Source organism: Dryobates pubescens, chromosome 10, assembly GCF_014839835.1.
Source record: "Dryobates pubescens isolate bDryPub1 chromosome 10, bDryPub1.pri, whole genome shotgun sequence".
Taxonomy (NCBI): domain Eukaryota; kingdom Metazoa; phylum Chordata; class Aves; order Piciformes; family Picidae; genus Dryobates; species Dryobates pubescens.
The window spans coordinates 27,988,472-28,007,341 of NC_071621.1; the positions used below are offsets into that span (position 1 = coordinate 27,988,472).

General features: G+C 42.6%; 1 protein-coding gene across 1 annotated transcript in view; it reads left to right on the forward strand.

Annotated features, from left to right (window-relative positions):
* CWF19L2 (CWF19 like cell cycle control factor 2) overlaps nucleotides 1–18,870 on the forward strand; it is a 73,974-nt gene that overhangs the window by 40,151 nt on the left and 14,953 nt on the right. The window contains exons 11-12 of the mRNA XM_054164503.1: nucleotides 6,613–6,735; nucleotides 10,345–10,482. Of these exons, the coding sequence (XP_054020478.1) occupies nucleotides 6,613–6,735; nucleotides 10,345–10,482 (261 nt within the window). The remainder of the gene's footprint in view (nucleotides 1–6,612; nucleotides 6,736–10,344; nucleotides 10,483–18,870) is intronic.

The window sequence follows — 18,870 nt, forward strand, 5'->3', positions numbered from 1 at the left end:
TCTTTTAATTTGTCTTTGATGAACTGCTCCTTTCCCCCCACCTTTGCCTTCTAAAGCTAAATATTACTGTCATTCTTGTCTTTCCTTTTCTCTGAAACATTAAATATGTTATGGTCAGTCTCATATGCCTTGTATCAGGACTCTGGACTCTTTGAAATTAGGGAAAAAACCAAGCACAAAAAACCAACAACTTCACAAACCCCACAAAAACTTGCCAGCTGTATGTATTGTATCTTTAGGCTGGATCTTAGGAAGAAGTTCTTCACAGAAAGAGTGATTGGCCATTGGAATCGGCTGCCCAGGGAGGTGGTGGAATCACCACCACTGGAGGTGTTTAGGAGGAGGCTGGATGGGGCACTTGATGCCATGGTTTATTTGATTAGACAGTGTTGGGTGATAGGTTGGACTTGATGATCTCAAAGATCTTTTCCAACATGGTTAATTCTCTTTCTAGTTCTAGTTCTATTTCTGTTCTATTTCTGTTCTATTCTATTTCTATTCTATTTATTTTCTATTTATTTTCTATTTCTATTCTATTTCTATTTATATTCTTTTCTATTTATATTCTTTTCTATTTATATTCTATTCTATTCTATTCTATGCTATGCTATGCTATGCTATTCTATTCTTCTCATGTTGCATGAATGAAAGCCTGCTGAAATCTCTCATTAGAACTTAATTATTGAGTTTCCCTCCTGTGCCAACTCATTCCATGGTTCAGATATAGAAGATACTCCTCTGCAGCCTGTATGTTAGTGTGCTGGCATGCAGAAATGAGAAGAAAAAAAGTTTAACTGTTGTTAAACACACATAAATGCACATAAAATCTGGTTTCTTGACATAGAATCATAGAATCATGTAGAACACCCTGTGAATTGGATTCATTTGGGGAAAATACCGGGCTGCTCAACAACATCATCCTTTTTGAAGTGTCTGTATCTAGAAAAATTTAGTGAAGACACTGAAATCTTGGAATGAGTATTTTAAAAAGCAATTCAGTGCTTGTAAGTTGACATAAGGGTCTGAGGTTTGCTGTGCCAGGCAGTTGCTGCAGAGTTTCTCTCATGATGCCTGTTGGTTTTAGTGATTTATCTTTTTGAAAAATTATGTATACAGTGTGGTGAAATTCAGAGACTGGGAACAGATAAATTGTAGCCATTCCTTGTGAGAAATTTCCATCCCTTCTCTTGTCTCAGCAACAGATGGGGAGAAGGGGTGAACAATTATTGTTTCTGAAGGGCTCAGTTTATGTGAAATCCTCCATCAGCCATATCTTTCCCTTCATATCATTCAACTCCTGCTACTTGCTGCTGCTTCTGCCTGTGGATTTGATTAGTTCTTTTGGGAGAGCTGCCGTGTTCTTGCTTGGCCACGTGGTTTGGTAGGTTTGGGACAAAGTAGGGTTTTTTCCCCTCCACAAAGGTCAGTTTCATTTCATACTAATAAACAGTGCTGTGGATTGTTGTGGTTTTCAGTGTGACTTCTATGGTTATGTCTTCAGCTTCCAAACTTGTAGAGTTATCCAAGTCTTTAAAGAACCTAGGGCATTTATTAATGTTTCCTATGATGTGTTCAGGTGGTGTCAGCTTCACCTTGGCTTTCTCTGTCTGCTGTGTATAACTTTTTTTTAATGACTGTTTCCCACCTCATGACTACTAAACCATGGCTTCAAGTGCCACGTGCAATCCCTTTTTGAACACCTCCAAGGACACCGACCCCACCACCTTCCTGGGCAGCCCATTCCAATGGCCAATCACTCTTTCTGGGAAGAACTTCTTTCTAAGATCAAGCCTAAACTTCCTCTTGCATAGCTTGAGACTGTGTCCTCTGTCACAGGTTGCCTGGGAGAAGAGACCAATCCCCACCTGGCTACAACCTTCCTTCAGGTAGTTGTAGATGGCAATAAGGTCTCCCCTGAGCCTCCTCTTCTCCAGGCTAAGCAACCCCAGCTCCCTCAGCCTCTCCTCACAGGGCTGTGCTCCAAACCCCTCCCCAGCTTTGTTGCCCTTCTCTGGACATGTTCCAGCAACTCAACATCTTTCTTAAACTGAGGGGCCCAGAACTGGACACAGTACTCAAGGTGTGGCCTAACCAGTGTTGAGTACAGGGGCAAAATGACTTCTCTACTCCTCCTGGCCATGCTATTCCTGATACAGGCCAGGATGCCAATGGTTTTCTTGGCCACCTGGGCACATGGCTGGCTCATGTTCAGCCTACTATCAACCAGTACCCCCAGGTCCCTTTCTGCCTGGCCACTCTGTCCCCAGCCTGTAGTGCTACATGGGGTTGTGGTGGCCAAAGTGTAGTACCTGGCATGTAGACTTATTACACCCAGACCAGTGTTGGACATCTTGGCTTGCTTTGAGAAATGAAATTTGCCTTTGGTGATACAGAAGAGGTGGTGTTTACCTAGGCAGCCTTTTGGTCCATAACTTCTAATTTCATTTTACTTTTCTTGGAAAAATATATCATGCTTGTGTACTTCAGTATCCACAGAATGTTCAGACTTTATTGGGGTTTCTGGGACAAGCTTTCATTAGGCAAGGATGGCAGATGTTAAGCAGACGTCAGTTGTTTGGTGGCAAATAGCTTCAAATTGAGATGAATAAAGTCGTTAATAAGATTTGACAAAGTCTGTCCTAATATCACCAGGTTTAGTGATGTTCCCATTATGTGCTCATTTAACCAACCAATGTGCCTAAACATCTTTGTAGTGTAATCAAGGAGTTTTCAGGCTTTCTTATTTTATTTTTTTGGTGGGGGTTTGGTGTTTGGTTTTTTGTTACTCTCAATTTTGTGGAAGGTTAAGTGCCAGTTTTTCTGGTAAAGAGTTTCTTTGTTTATTTCCTTTTTTAATTTGTATATGTCTCTAAGTGTGAGCATGCTCCTATGAAGTAGGTATATACTGTTGTCTGTGTTTTGGAAGGATCAGAACAGGTGTCCATCAGCTGTAAAGATAGTAATTTCCATTCCAAATGAGCAGGTAGTTGGTAGGAGCAGATGAAGGTATGAGAAGACTGGGGGCTGGGCACATAAAGGGAGTGGTATGAAACAGCACTTAGCACTCCTGTGCTTTACCTTTAGGCAGGTGGCAACAATAGTGCAACTGTAAGTACCTAGAAATTGGGATTGCAGTAGCTGAGGTGTAATGAAGTAGTTAAGCAGTCATTTGGAAAATGGATATATTCATTCTACTCCCTGGTGTTTTGTCTGAGGACTGGAATCCTGCATTCTGTCTGGATAATGAGTCCTTAATGGCGGTTCCTCACTTGTGCTGTGCAGATATTCCGGGCCTTGTCCTCCTCTCTGTTTGGTGAGAGAGATATTTGTATTCTTCCTGAGCTGCTAAATCAGTGAATGATACTCCTCCAGAATATTTTTACAAAAGGGCTGTTTTTCTGAATTGCATCTGTGGCCACAGCCTTTTTCAATAAGCTCAAGAGTTTTAGAATAGAATAGAATTAATCAGGTTGGAAAACACCTTCGAGATCATCAAGTCCAACCTATCATCCAACACCATCTAATCAACTAAACCCTGGCACTAAGTGCCTCATCCAGGCTCTTCTTAAACACTTCCAGTGATGGTGACTCCACCACCTCCCTGGGCAGCACATCCCAACGGCCAATATCTCTGGGAAGAATTTCTTTTCAGTGAGCACTGGATCTAAATAAGTCAGCTAGGGATAAAACTTGGGAATAAGGGTGCTTAGTCCAGGCATTCTGTTTGGGTTTTGATATGAAATAGATATTAAGAAATCCATTTGGCAAAATGGGAGCAGATTTGGGGGTGCTCAGAAACATAATTCCACTGAGAAAAATACGATGCCTTTAAGACCTCGAGTGCTGAAGGATAGACTGGGAGTTCAGGGATTACACTTTTCTGTCCAAAATAAATGATTGTACTTCTAGGTAATTCCTTGAGGCAGGTGCTTCCTCCTGAAGGTGCCCATGAGGATTTATGCCACCTGGCAAAATGTTCCTATTGTACAGGGGGTGTCCTTTGTGCTCATACAAGTGACAGTGATTTTACTATCCGGTTGCCACTAGCTGACAGACTGCGCTGAAGCTAAGCAGTTGAAAGCTTACTTCTTGGATTTTGTTGGAGAGAAATCGCTGTTACAAGTAGCTTTCATATTAGCCTTCTGTGTCTGCACCTAATGGTGAGGACTACTCTGTGGACATCTTTCTTTCTGATATCCAGCATTTAATGGTCTCTTCTCCCAGGCAACCAGCACCAGAACAAGAGGACACAGTCTCAAGCTGTGCCAGGGGAAGTTTAGGCTCGAGGTGAGGAGAAAGTTATTCACAGAGAGAGTTGTTAGCCATTGGAATGTGCTGCCCAGGGAGGTGGTGGAGGCACCATCCCTGGAGGTGTTCAAGAGGGGATTGAACGTGGCACTCGGTGCCATGGTTTAGTCATTGAGTTCTGTGGTGGCAGGTTGGACTTGATGATCTTTGAGGTCTCTTCCAACCTTGGTGATTCTGTGATTCTCTGAAGATGTGCATTTAGTGCTGCTTATTTTAATCAAGAAAACAGGTTAGAACCTGTTGACCACCTTAGTAGCAGTAAGAAAGCTGGGTTTTGCTAAGAAGAAAAGATTTCTTACTGGTATCCATTGATTACAAGGAAAGCAAAGGCGCTGTGGAGACTTGTGAAGTGCATAAGTTTGTCCCTGAGATTTAGCATTTTTGAGATTCCTGTCAGCCTGTTCTTTCAAGCTGTTGAGCTCCCTCTGAATGGCAACCCTACCCTCAAGCCCTATCACCTGTTTGATGTCTCTGCAAACTTTCTGAAACTACATTCTGTTCCCTTTTTCAGAGTGTTGAAGTTAAGTTGTCTTGATAGATATCAACCCCTGAGGGATGGCATATGACCTAAATAATCAATGTGCATCTACTCATCTGTTTCTTCTTCACCATAGAGACATACTTGTGTTTGTATTTCCTGTTCTGCATATCCTAGAGTCAAGATTAAAAGAAAATATCAGTGTTACATTGTGATAAGAGTGATGTGCACTGGCAGTAGGTGTAGTGAAGGAAACAAAAGTCTGATCTAGTGGAATATATTGAAAAGCAGGAACTAATGTTCTGCCCAGTAGTTCTTTAGCCAAGTTTTGAAAGGAAAAAAATGCACAAACCAAACACAAAACACCCCCAACACCGCCAGTCCATAAAAGCCCAGGAGTTGGTAGTGTGCTGCAGCTTTTCAGATGGTTTTGAGGAATACACTGATAGAATGATGGTGGTGTATGCTCATTTATTGTTATTATATATTTCTTTGTGGTTTTATTATTATGTATTTCTTTGGGGGTTGAAGCTTTATGAGAATGAACCAAGAATACAAACTTGTTGCGTTTTTTGAATGGATTTGTTAGCTCTGCATGTCATGTGGTGGGTTGAAAATTCCCCCCTCGACATTAAATTCACCAGACCAGCTCATTTGGAAGCAAATGAAAGCTGTATTTACAAGCAAAACTGCAATCTACAATGGAATACAATGAATATGTACAAAATACACAGTATTTACAGTATTTGCAGGTATTTACAATTGATAAACAGCACAAGGATCCCCCTGGCCTGAGACCAGAGGAGCTGCAACAGCTTCTCCCTCCCTACCTCCTGCTTAGCCCCTGTACTCAAAAGGGACAAGAGAAGGAAGCAGAGAAGTTAATACCAGTCACAACAAAGCAGTGCAGTCCAGGTCAAGCAGAATCCAGTTAGTATCTCCCAGTCTGAGGAAGTGAGAAGATTGTTTTGCACAACTGGTTTAAGTCCCTTATCTCTCCAATGGGATTGTTTAGAACTATCATTGTTTTCCTTTTTACACCCAATGGTGATTTATTCACATTCTACCACTTTCTGTTCAAGATCTGTGAAAAATTTTAAAGGCACAGGCTAAAACTACCACACTGCACTTAAGCAGCTGAATATCATTGTAATAGAACAATAGAATAAACCAGGTTGGAAGAGACCTTCAAGATCATTGTGTCCAACCCATCAACCAATCCAACCCACCTAAACAGCTAACCCATGGCACCAAGCACCCCATCAAGTCTTCTCCTGAAAACCTCCAATAACAGCGACTCCACCACCTCCCCAGGCAGCCCATTCCAATGGGCAATCACTCTCTGTATAGAACTTCTTCCTAACATCCAACCTAAACCTCCCCTGGTGCAGCCTGAGACTGTGTCCTCTTGTTCTGGTACTGGTTGCCTGGGAGAAGAGACCATCATCCATCTGTCTACAACCTCCCTTCAGGTATTTGTAGACAGTGATAAGGTCATCCCTGAGTCTCCTTTTCTCCAGGCTAAGCAATCCCAGCTCCCTATGTTCTGTTCTTTGTGACTATGGAAAAGACAACCTTGTGTAGTGTCTGATTTAAATTATCATAGTATCATAGTATCAGTCAGGGTTGGAAGGGACCACAAGGGTCATCTAGTTCCAAACCCCCTGCCATGGGCAGGGGACACCCCACACCATATTATAATGAATCTGTTACTTAATCTTTGGGATTTTTAGCTCTTAGATTTAAACCATTTAGTGTGGATTAAGTGTTTCTTTTGGCTTTGTTTATATCATCTGCTTTAAACTTCTTCTTAAAATCTGACACAGGCTTCAAGCCGTCAAGAAGAGCAAGTGGTCCTTGTCAGAACAGATCATGGTGGAAGGGCATGGCCCGTGGCCGCACCAGCTGAACCACAGGAGCCAAAAGGAGGCCGGAGAAAGCGGCAGATGGTAAGTTTTACAACTGTCAGTATGAAACTGTAATTCTGAAATGATTTTGTAGTCTTACTTTCATGATGCCATGATGTCTTACCAGAATGTCAGAAGGTAGTTAAAAAGTTCCTTTCGTGAGATGATTGAAATTAAGTTTTAGAGTACGTATTTATTAAGCATATATTGAGTTTATTTTCAGGCTGCTTCCCCAGGGATCACTTTAGGGCTTATTTATTTGCACATTCAAGGAAAAGTAAGTTTTTTAAGTAATCACAGTCTCTCAGCCAATTAGTTTCTGTTACATGAAGTTATGTAAATAATAAAGATTAGCAGAGGTGAGTATTTCCAAAATAAGAAAGATTTACCTGAGAAAGTCAGGTCTCAGGGGCTAATTTCCTTCAGATCAGAAATACTGTGCCCACTGTGGCCAGGATGCCATTGGTGTTCTTGGCCACACTGGGCACAGTATTTCTGATCTGAAGGGAATTAGCAATAGTGTGGCCAGCAGGAATAGGGAAGTCATCGTGCCCCTGTGCTCAGCACTGGTTAGGCTGCACCTTGAGTACTGTGTCCAGTTCTGGGCCCCTCAGTTTAAGAAGGACATTGAGTTGCTGGAACGTGTCCAGAGAAGGGCAACAAGGCTGGTGAGAGGTCTCGAGCACAAGCCCTATGAGGAGAGGCTGAGGGAGCTGGGGTTGCTTAGCCTGGAGAAGAGGAGGCTCAGGGGAGACCTTATTGCTCTCTACAACTACCTGAAAGGTGGTGTAGCCAGGAAGGGGTTGGTCTCTTCTCTCTAGCAACCAGCACCAGAACAAGAGGGCACAGTCTCAAGCTGCACCAGGGGAAGTTCAGGCTCGAGGTGAGGAGAAAGTTCTTCACAGAGAGAGTTGTTAGCCATTGGAATGTGCTGCCCAGGGAGGTGGTGGAGTCACCATCCCTGGAGGTGTTCAAGAGGGGATTGGATGTGGCACTTGGTGCCCTGGTCTAGTCATGAGGTCTGTGGTGACAGGTTGGACTTGATGATCTTTGAGGTCTCCTCCAACCTTAGCAATACTGGATACTGCTACTGCTGATGAAGGAAACCATGACCTAATCTTGGTAACAGTGCTTTGGGGAACAGTGAAGGGCTTGGATGCTGGAGCACTGTTTTATTTGTGGGATGGTTGCTCGCAACGCTAATAAGCTAATACTTGGGTCTTCTAAGGATAAGAGGAGATGCCAGTACCTCGTATTTCAAGTAGTCATGTCCTTGATTACTAGGACAAATCGGTTTGGAGGTGTAAAAGGCACAAGAGGATGAGGACTTGGTGTCATCCTCCCATTGTTTCCATTTTGGAAAACACCATTTTACTTTATGTTAATGACCATTCCCCGTGCTCCTCCAAGATTTAGTTTATTCCTGCCCCAGAGGACAATCTCTGTTTTCTTGTGCACTCTAAGATTTCAACATTTCCCACCAGAAGTACCACATTTATGCAAGTTTTCAGTACTGTGTTTCAGTAGTGTCTGTGAGGTTGCATTTCAAAAGCTTCTGTAAATTATGAAGATTACTTTTTGCAATATCTGTTTTAGGATCTGTTTAACTATTTCAGTGAATTATTGTGCATCTTTCCTGAGTAGTAGTAACGTTGTATCTTTGATAGCTTAATGATACAAAGGATATAGTGATTGTGGGAAGAGGCTGTATTCTCATTTAAATGTACTGATGCAGTTGAAGAAAGGGGAAGATGTTCTTTCCCTTAGGTCAAATGAAGCAGCAGGCCTGCTTGTTTCAGGTGTGCTGGCTTAGCTCATGATTCTTTAAACTTGCTGAAATAATTAGGCACTGTATTTTTGTCAAAAAGGAATATAAATTTCCTTTATTTATAAAGGATACAGCAATATTAAACCAAGGGCATGAGATTTAACACATCCAAGTGCCAGGTTCTGCTCGTCGGCCACAACAACCCCATGCAATGTTACAGGCTGGGGTCAGAGTGGCTGGAGAGCAGCCAGGCAGAGAGGGACCTGGGGGGGGGTGCTGGTTGATGGTAGGCTGAACATGAGTGTGCCCAGGCAGCCAGTAGGGCATCCTGGCCTGCATCAGGAACAGTATGGCCAGCAGGAGCAAGGAGGTCATTCTGCCCCTGTACACTGCACTGGTTAGGCTGCACCTTGAGTCCTGTGTCCAGTTCTGGGCTCCTCAGTTTAGGAAGGATGTTGACTTGCTGGAGCGTGTCCAGAGAAGGGCAACAAAGTTGGTGAGGGGCTTGGAACACAAGCCCTGTGAGGAGAGGCTGAGTGAGCTGGGGTTGCTTAGCCTGGAGAAGAGGAGATTCAGGGATGACCTTATTGGTCTCTACAACTACCTGAAGGGGGGTTGTAGACAGGCAGAGGTTGGTCTGTTCTCCTGGGCAACCAGTACCAGAACAAGAGGACACAGTCTCAAGCTGTGCCAGGGGAAGTTTAGGCTTGAGGTGAGGAGAAAGTTTTTCACTGAGAGAGTTGTGGAGTCACCATTGCTGGAGGTATTCAGGAGGAGACTTGACAGGGTGCTTGGTTTAATGGTTTAGTTGGTTGGGTAGTGTTGGATGATAGGTTGGACACGATGATCTTGAAGGTCTCTTCCAACCTGGTCTGGTCTGGTCTATTCTATTCATCAAAATATCAATAACCTTTATTAATGTAAAAAATGCCAAATGTATCAAAAGGTTCAATGTACAGTTAGATATATTTACAGTGGGAATATACAGGATTTGGGCAACTGTAACAATTTAAACAGTTTTATGCAAATCTGGAGGGACTAACAGGAAGGGAATACCCTGGGAGCGAAATGATGCTCGACCACAGTGCGGGGGGAGACTCAACAAGAACAGTTATGCCAAAGAGGCAGTTAATTAATTACTCACAGCTGGTTGTACCCAGCTAGGGAGCACTGCTGCTGTGTATTAGAGGCTTTGGGGTGCTCTCATGTGCCAGGCATGGCAGGTTGCTGGCAGGGATGCCATGCAGTCGTCAATGGCTGGTCCATCTTCAGTAGACGGTGTGCTGTTTATGATGCTTCTTGTGGTGGGTGCTTGCATTATCCTGGGTCAATTAAGGCACAGCAAAATCCTGGTCGCAAGGGGAAGCAGGTTTGGTTCTGACTCCTAAGCTCATGGCTTCTCTGGTAGCTTGCAGTGTGTATGCTCATGGCTTTATCCCAGGCGCTGGGCCAGGCAACTCGAGGCTATGCAACTTGAGGCTATGCAACTCGAGGCAGCTTCAAGCCAGACAAGGTCCAAGCGGGTTCAAGCACGCAAGGCTAAGCAAGGCTAAGCAATACACAGGCAACTAGAAATCAGCTTGTATATAAATCTTGCCCAAGATTGATTGGACCAATAGGGCATGAAACCAGCACATAGTTACCCAGTGGGAAGGGTTTCTGCCAGGCTGTGGCCAGAACACATGCCCTTACCATAGATACAGGGTTCATTTTCCTGTGTTACCCTGGCTTTCTGCAGGAAGGAGGGGGTGAGAGAGGGACCATGTTTAGACACCTTAGTGTCTGTCTGGGTTTGTGGTGGGGCCATTTGGCCCTACCATGACAATTTTATAGCTGATCTTTCTCACCTAGTTAATATTTATTTTTAATATGTTTGTTTCCAGATCCCTACTCATATAGATAAAGAAAGAGTAAGGTATTTTCAGGATGATGATAGTATGGACCTGAAGGACTTGGTCAGAAATGAGAAGATGAGAACAGCAGAGGATCAAAACTCACTGTTTATGCGTATGGCGTCCAAGGTAAGCTTTTGTGTATGTGGCTTTTCAATTGAGCATATTATGATTAGAAATACCAGGGAGAAGATTAGGCCTCAGTGCTCAAGGTATGGGGTGTTTTGGTTTAGAATGGTCTTAATAATCAAGTCTGTTGTAAGTTGCTCCTGGTAGATGTTATCAAAGTGATGGAAACCTGCGTGCATGCAGGAGATGCCTTGCGTTCAGTTCCTTCTGAGGGGTGATTGTGCTCTTCCTCTGCTTGTAGAATGCAACACTCTTGAGGCGAACACTTTGAGTGTGTTGTATATTAATATGTTAGTAGGTTACTTATGTGCAACAAAGGGGCTTTTCCCCAGATCAGTGATGAATAAAAGCAGCATTTTCTTAGTGTTTAGAATGTTTCTTCCATCTGGACTGGACCTTGGAGTCTGGTTAAATAAATGTGTCTTGTTGCCAGTATTTGATTTCCTTCTTTACCTTGCTTTGATAGTAGGTTACTTATGTTCAGCAAAGGGGGTTTTTCCCAGATTAGTGATGAATAAAAGCAGCATTTTCTTAGTGTCTAGAATGTCTTTTCCATCTGGACTGGACCTTGGAGTCTGGTTAAATAAATGTGTCTGGTTGCAAGTATTTGATTTCATTCTTTACCTTGCCTTCCCAAAAAAACCCACCCAAAAGACACAAAACTTTGCTTCAGAACCTGTGTAGTAGTGCAAACTATAACAACTGGCATATCTGGCATGTCAACATTTACCAGTAAAGGAAAATGTAAGGACAGAATAAAACTTTGAAGGGTAACAAAGTCACTTAGTTGCCATTTTCTGGTCTTGTACAGTCCTTTTTCAACTAAGCATTTTTGTTAGAAGAGGTAAGTTGTGAGAAGTGGTGGTTAGAGTGTGTATGTCTATAGTAAAACACAAGTGGAATGGAATTATAAAAAAAAATGTTTAGCTCAAACCTGGTCATGGAAGTTGAGTTCATAAATCAATATTGACATGACTTTCTGAAATTTGTACTAATGTGATGAGTTTATCCTGTGTTTAGTGTGATGTCTTCATGAGACTGCTTCCAGTGAACAAGTTACAGGATTGGTTTTTCTACTCTGATTCTTTTCAGAGATGTGAAAATAAAAGGAGGCTGATTTGGGCTCATTGAGTCAGGTAATAGCAAATGTTTGCAGTGTCCCTGTGAAAACATAGTGGAGAGTGGCCTCAGAAGGAGAAGCTGCTTTTTGGTTTGGTATTTTTTGTTTGTTTGTTTGAAGGCAAATGGCATCCTGGCCTGCATCAGGAATAGTGTGGCCAGCAGGAGCAGGGAGGTCATTGTGCCCCTGTACACTGCACTGGTTAGGCCACACCTTGAGTACTGTGTCCAGTTTGGGGCCCCTCAGTTTAGGAAAGATGTTGACTTGCTGGAACATGTCCAGAGAAGGGCAACAAAGCTGGGGAGGGGTTTGGAGCACAAGCCCTGTGAGGAGAGGCTGAGGGAGCTGGGGCTCCTTAGCCTGCAGAAGAGGAGGTTCAGGGGAGACCTGATTGCTCTCTACAACTACCTGAAGGGAGGTTGTAGACAGGCAGGGGCTGGTCTCTTCTCCCAGGCAACCACCAACAGAACAAGAGGACACAGTCTCAAGCTGCACCAGGGGAAGTTTAGGCTGGAGATGAGGAGAAAGTTCTTCACAGAGTGATTGCCCATTGGAATGGGCTGCCTGAGGAGGTGGTGGAGTCACTGTCCCTGGAGGTGTTCAGAAAGGGTCTGAACATGGCACTTGAAGCCATGGGAAAGGTAAAATAAAGTGAAGAGAGAAAAGAGGAAGAGGTTTATAACTATCACCAATGTGAGGGTCCTAGGTCCAGTTCTGCTGGTCCTTCTGATCCTTTCTTCATCCTGGTGTGGAAAGCTCTCCCAGTCTTGTTGCTAGGGAGGCATCTCTTATAATCAATTTTTCATCTGCCTTTGTCCAAACTCTCCCTCTTTCCACCCCTTGTGCCTCCTAGGGTCAAGGCTTCCACACATGCCTAAGGAGGAGTCACTGAGATGTGGTCTGGGCTCAATGAGGTGTGTCCAAGGCATGGTCTGCCTTGGAGGCTGGTACCCTTTGGCCAGGAGGTGTGTTTTTATATTATAATATTATAGTGAGAAGAGTTAACTAAGGTTCATGGTTCCCTTAGCAACACCAGGGCATCAATCCCTTTTGACAGCAGCTATGATTCTTCTTTCTGAAAGAATAATCAGGGACAGTGGGGCCATCCATCATACTTGACAGGTATGGATGGTTGGTAGCAGATAGTCTTCTTCCCATGGGACCTGCATATGCAAATCCATGGAGACTGCATTCCATTGTACAGGCTCAGTAACCTAATCAGTAACTTACTGTGGAACAGGCCACTGCAAACTCATGCTAAGATGTTAGCCTGAAATCAGTCCAAGTCTTGAGGTATGGAGGTCCCAATTCATGGTGACAATGATGAGACAGATACTGCTCTTTGGACCACTCCTTACAGACAGTAATCTTTATAAAGGAAACAGGGAAAAGAATAAATGTGAGCTTTTTTGTTTGTTTTTATTATAAAAGAGGTCATTTTTGTAACAAAAGAGGTAGTTCCATCAGGAATCTCTTCTGTTCAACACATACATAAAGCATCTGAGGAGGGATACTTCATGACCTGACAATTTGTTATCATTACACAGCGAGTCAGGACTGTCAAAAATAGAGATCACTGTAAATTATGGAATCTCAAAATACACAGCTGGGATTCTTCCAACATTGTGAAATTTGCATCTGAACTGATTAGTAAGATAGACTACAGAGTGTCTCTGGGGAGAGATACAGATTTTAGTGCTTTCAGTCGTGTGTCCTATTTGGAATGCTGTCTGAGAGACATGGGTATAAAGGGAATTAAGATGTCTAGCTGAGACAGAGGAGATTTTGCTTTAGGCCTCTTAACTAGGGAGAAAGGAATTGCACCATAGGTATCAAGGCAATAAATCCAGCTGAAAGTGAGAGCTGATGAATGCAAAACAATGGTAATTGTGAAGTTGAGTGAAACCATCACTGTGCATATACCACAAGAGGCTGTTACCATTTGATTTGGGAGTCACTGCAAGTCTACAAACATCACATCATTGCTGCTTTAGTTAAAAAGAGAAACAGATTTTTGGAACCAGCAAACCAGCACCAGAACAAGAGGACACAGTCTCAAGCTGTGCCAGGCGAGGTTTAGGCTGGATGTTAGGAAGAAGCTCTTCATAGAGAGAGTGATTGCCCATTGGAATGTGCTGCCCAGGGAGGTGGTGAAGTCGCCATCATTGGAGGTTGTTAGGAGGAGACATGATGGGGGTGCCATGGTTTAGTTGATTAGATAGTTTTGGATGATAGATTGGACATGATGATATCAAAGGTCTTTTCCATCCTGGTCTGGTCTGGTCTGGTCTGGTCTATTCCATTCTATTCCATTCCATTCCAGTTTGAAAGTTTTTTTTGTTCATCACAGAGGCCAGTTCTTCTCTGTTAAAACCTGACATGCTTTTGGTAGTTTCTGTACAGGTGATTCTCAGCTCTTGTCACCTGTTCTTCCCCAGATGGTGATTGTTTCTTGATGCTAAATTAAGAAACTGGCTCCTGTGCCTGCTGAGTTTTCCTTATCTTTCCATGTCTGTTCACAGCATTACAAGATCAGTGTTAGTGCTGAAGTTTTGTCAGCAGTCTGAAAAAATTGGACATGATCACAGATACTCTAAATGTTTTCTTTATGTACTTGATAAACCTATTCTGTGTAGGGTGTCTACATGTATCTAGGGTATATACATGTAATCCATGTAGGGTATTCTGTGTAGGGTATCTCAGTGAGACAATCTTCTAAAATTTTGCATCTCTCCTAAGTGGGTTCAGCAAGGTGGTTTATGCCCAGCAAAAAGTCTAACAACTGACCTCTTTTGTCAGCTTCAGTTTGACAATAGTACACAAAGTTGACACCAATTACTTTCTCTTTGTGCCTTCATTTGAAAAGTGGAAAAAGTATCCACAAAAATCAATCTCTCATCCTTCAGGAGAGCAGTGGGAGGAAACTGCTGAAGGCCTATAAATAATATCCTACCTAGACTGGGAGAAGGAACATCCTATTCCTTAATTTCTTTTGAACAACTTCATTCATCTTATCAGTCTGAACAGCTTTTCTTGAGTTATTGTTGTGATTTCCTAGGTGTGGCTGCTGGTCTAAAAGGTTATCCACTGCAAATACAACCATTGCTTCTGAAGAATAAATCATAGGGCATATTTTTACCACAACCTTCCTGTAAGGATCTCTACTGCACAACTGCTTCCCATTAGAGTAGTGGTTTTGCTTCCATAAGTTCTAATGGCAGTGTAATTTGTGGGGAAACAAATGTTTGATGGATGACTCATTCTTAGGTTCACTTGGTTGCCTCTTTGAGCCAAATGGTGAAACAAACAAGCAAATAAATTTGTTTGAATTACTATATATATATATATATATATATATATATATAAACCAACTCTTGAATTTGTTAGTTGTGTCAAAATTGCTGGCTACACAGCAAAGTAAAATGAAAGTTAGACTACAAACTTCTGCTACCACAATATAGCCAAATATGCCTGGGTTGGGATGTTTTTTTGGTTGTTATTGTTTGGTTTGGGTTGGGTTGGGTTGGGTTGGGTTGGGTTGGGTTTGGTTTGATAGCATTTCTATATTACTGTGGAATATATTTTTCCATATCATGTCTATCTTGTTCAGTCCAGTGGATGTTCATTTTCTGGCAACAGGATGGCTCTCCAGTCCTGATAACATTGCTTATGCAGTATGATCACCTTTACAGCCACCTTTTATCCAATGTGAATTTACCAGTGTGAAGAGGAGCCTAAACGCTCCTGTCTTCATTTTCTCAGTCTTGTGCATCATGTTTTCTTGCAGTCCCATGATGTATTGGACCAGCCAGCAGTGCTGTCCCCCATGCAGTTGTGGCTCTGGTCAACTGTGATTACTGCTAAGCATACAGAGGTTTAGGCTGGATGTTAGGAAGAAGTTCACAAAAAGAGTGATTGGCCATTGGAATGTGCTGCCCAGGGAGGTGGTGGAGTCACCATCACTGGAGAGAAGAGTGGATGGAGTGCTTTGTGCCATGGTTTAGTTGATTAGTGTTGGATGATAGGTTGGACTCAATGATCTCAATGATTGTTGCAGCAGGAAAGTTATGACGTAGTTGCCATCACGGAGATGTGGTGGGATAGCTCACATGACTGGAGTGCTGCAATTGATGGCTACAGGCTTTTTTTTTTTTATTTTTGGGGGGAGTGGTGTGGCTCAGTTGGTAGCACATAAGACCTTTAATGGGGAAGGTCGTGAGTTCAAGCCTGCAGTGGGCACTAGTGTCCTCCCTACTCTAGTCATGAGGTCTGTGGTGACAGGTTGGACTCGATGATCTTTGAGGTCTCTTCCAACCTTAGTGATACTGAATACTGAATCTCGAAGGTCTTTTCCCACTTGGTTCATTCCATTCCATTCCATTCCATTCTCTACTATTCTTTCTTTCCCCCATGGATTTAGTTATCACAATCCAACCCAAGAAAGCAAATTAAAAGCCCAATACTATTCTTTTTTGTATATGGACAAAAGTAGGCTTTAAAGCCTGATTCTTTCATATTTCCCTGTTACACCTAAAGGAAACTAAGAACTGAAGTTACTGTTTTTCTACTCTTCTCCTTCTGTAGCTAGGCAAACAGATGTGGTTGTCTCTGCTACAGAGACATAACTACAGGATACAAAAAAAGTCAACAAACTATTTGAAAACTTTTTTTTTTTTACATACTAGATTTAGTATACAACATATGTGTGAAGTCTTAGGTTTTCATACTTACAGCTCTAAGAACCCTGTCAGTAGTTCTTTCTGCCCTTGACTGTTGTAAGTAGTTCCGTTTCCCCAAATTTGTGTTGCCAAGCCCTACGTAATCCTTTCACATATGTCAGTAGATGCTTGTGGGTGTACAGGGACAGCTTTATAGAACATTTTCTAAATGGAAACTACCTTCCATTTGTATGCATAGATTCTACTAAGGCTTTGGTTTGTTTGTTTTTTAATTATGTTTTACTAAAAGAAAGTGAGAAAGTAATTTATGGCCATTTAAGTTTGGGCCATAAACTCAGGGGTCTGGAGCACAAGCCCTATGAGGAGAGGCTGAGGGAGCTTAGCCTGGAGAAGAGGATGCTCAGGGGAGACCCTATTGCTCTCTACAGCTACCTGAAGGGGGGTTGTAGACAGGCAGGGGCTGGTCTCTTCTCCCAGGCAACCTCATTCAAACCAGCCCCCCAGGATGATGCTGCAACAGAACAAGAGGACAGAGTCTCAAGCTGCACCAGGGGAGGTTTAGGCTGGATGTTAGGAAGAAGTTCTTCACAGAAAGAGTGATTGCCCATTGGAATGGGCTGCCCAGGGAGGTGGTGGAGTCACCATCACTGAAAGTGTTTAGAATGAGACTGGATGGGGTGCTTGGTTGCATGGTTTAGTTGATTAGATAGTGTTGGATGATAGGTTGGACTCGATGATCTCAAAGATCTTTTCCAACCTGGTTAATTCTATTCTATTCTATTCTATTCTATTCTATTCTATTCTATTCTATTCTATTCTATTCTGTTCTGTTCTATTCTGTTCTGTTCTGTTCTGTTCTGTTCTGTTCTTTTCTATTTAAAATTCTCTGTAGTAATCCATAATATGAATTGAAACAGTGAAAAGTGAAGAACGTTATTAGTAACGCTAACCTTTGCTTGCAGATTTCCTAAAGAGGTATGCTGACATTACAGATTTTTTACAATGGGAATGTGCATGTTGCATTTCCTTGGTTCTGAAGTCTGTAAAATGGAAAATTCCAGCTTTATCATTTTCACTTACTGTATAAACCTACCTGTTGCACATCTTTGCACTTCCATCACCATAAACCAAAGTAATAGTCTAGAAACATTGTAAAAGCCACGTGAAAAAAAAAGCAGAATGTTGCTGCTGCCACTCTTGTAACCCTTTGTCACTTCTTTCTTCTGATGGTGAAGCCATTGTAGCACAGTATTAAATAGACATGGTGAAACTAATCAAGCTATGATGGACTGTTGCTTTCACATTAGAATAGAATAAACCAGGTTGGAAGAGACCTTCAAGATCATTGCGTCCAACCCATCAACCAATCCAACACCACCTAAACAACTAACCCATGGCACCAAGCACCCCATCAAGTCTTCTCCTGAAAACCTCCAGTGATGGTGACTCCACCACCTCCCCAGGCAGCCCATTCCAATGGGCAATCACTCTCTCTCTGTAGAACTTTTTCCTAACATCCAACCTAAACCTCCCCTGGTGCAGCCTGAGACTGTGTCCTCTTGTTCTGGTACTGGCTGCCTGGGAGAAGAGACCAACCTCTGCCTGTCTACAACCTCCCTTCAGGTAGTTGTAGAGAGTAATAAGGTCATCCCTGAGTCTCCTTCTCTCCAGGCTCCACATGTACATGGTTTGCTGTAAAGCATATGAAAATCCAAAAGAAAATAATTTCAAACACCTTGTTCTGTGTTACACTGTTTCAATTCAATGCACTGAGCAACTTTCTGTGTGTATTGTGTGGACACAAAGGAAAAGGAAGAAATTAACTGTAATGACAGATAGATAGGAAGGAAAACCTGCAGCCCATTTTAAATGGATGCATCAGGATTTGGCTTTCTTCACAAATTGTGTTAAAATTACCAGCTACACTGCAGATGAAGACTTGTGCAGGAGAACCTTTTTTAGACATAAAAATTATGGTGAGAGATAACCAAAGTTAAACGCTAATCACACTTTTAATAGAATTCTGTGCCTGGAGGTATTTTGTTTGGCTTTCATTGTCATTTCATTGACATGCTTATAAAGTTTTATCTGTCCTAATAGCTAATTATAGCGAAATCTGCAGTTTTTATTTCAAATAACTGAAACAAGAACTTACCCTAACCATTGGGCATTGCTCAGCTGTTTTTTTTAATTGCTTGAATCATAGATTCAATAAGGTTGGAAAAGACCTCAAAGATCATCAAGTCCAACCTGTTACCCAACACCTCATGACCAACTAAACCATGGCTTCAAGTGCCATGTCCAATCCTTTTTTGAACACCTCCAGGGACTGTGACTCCACCACCTCCCTGGGCAGCACATTCCAATGGTTAACAACTCTCTCTGTGAAGAACTTTCTCCTCACCTCAAGCCTAAACCTCCCCTGGCACAGCTTGAGACTGTGTCCTCTTGTTCTGGTGCTGGTTGCCTGGGAGAAGAGACCAACCCCCCCTGGCTACAACCTCCCTTCAGGTAGTTGTAGACAGCAATAAGGTCTCCTCTGAGCCTCCTCTTCTCCAGGCTAAACAATTCCAGCTCCCTCAGCCTCTC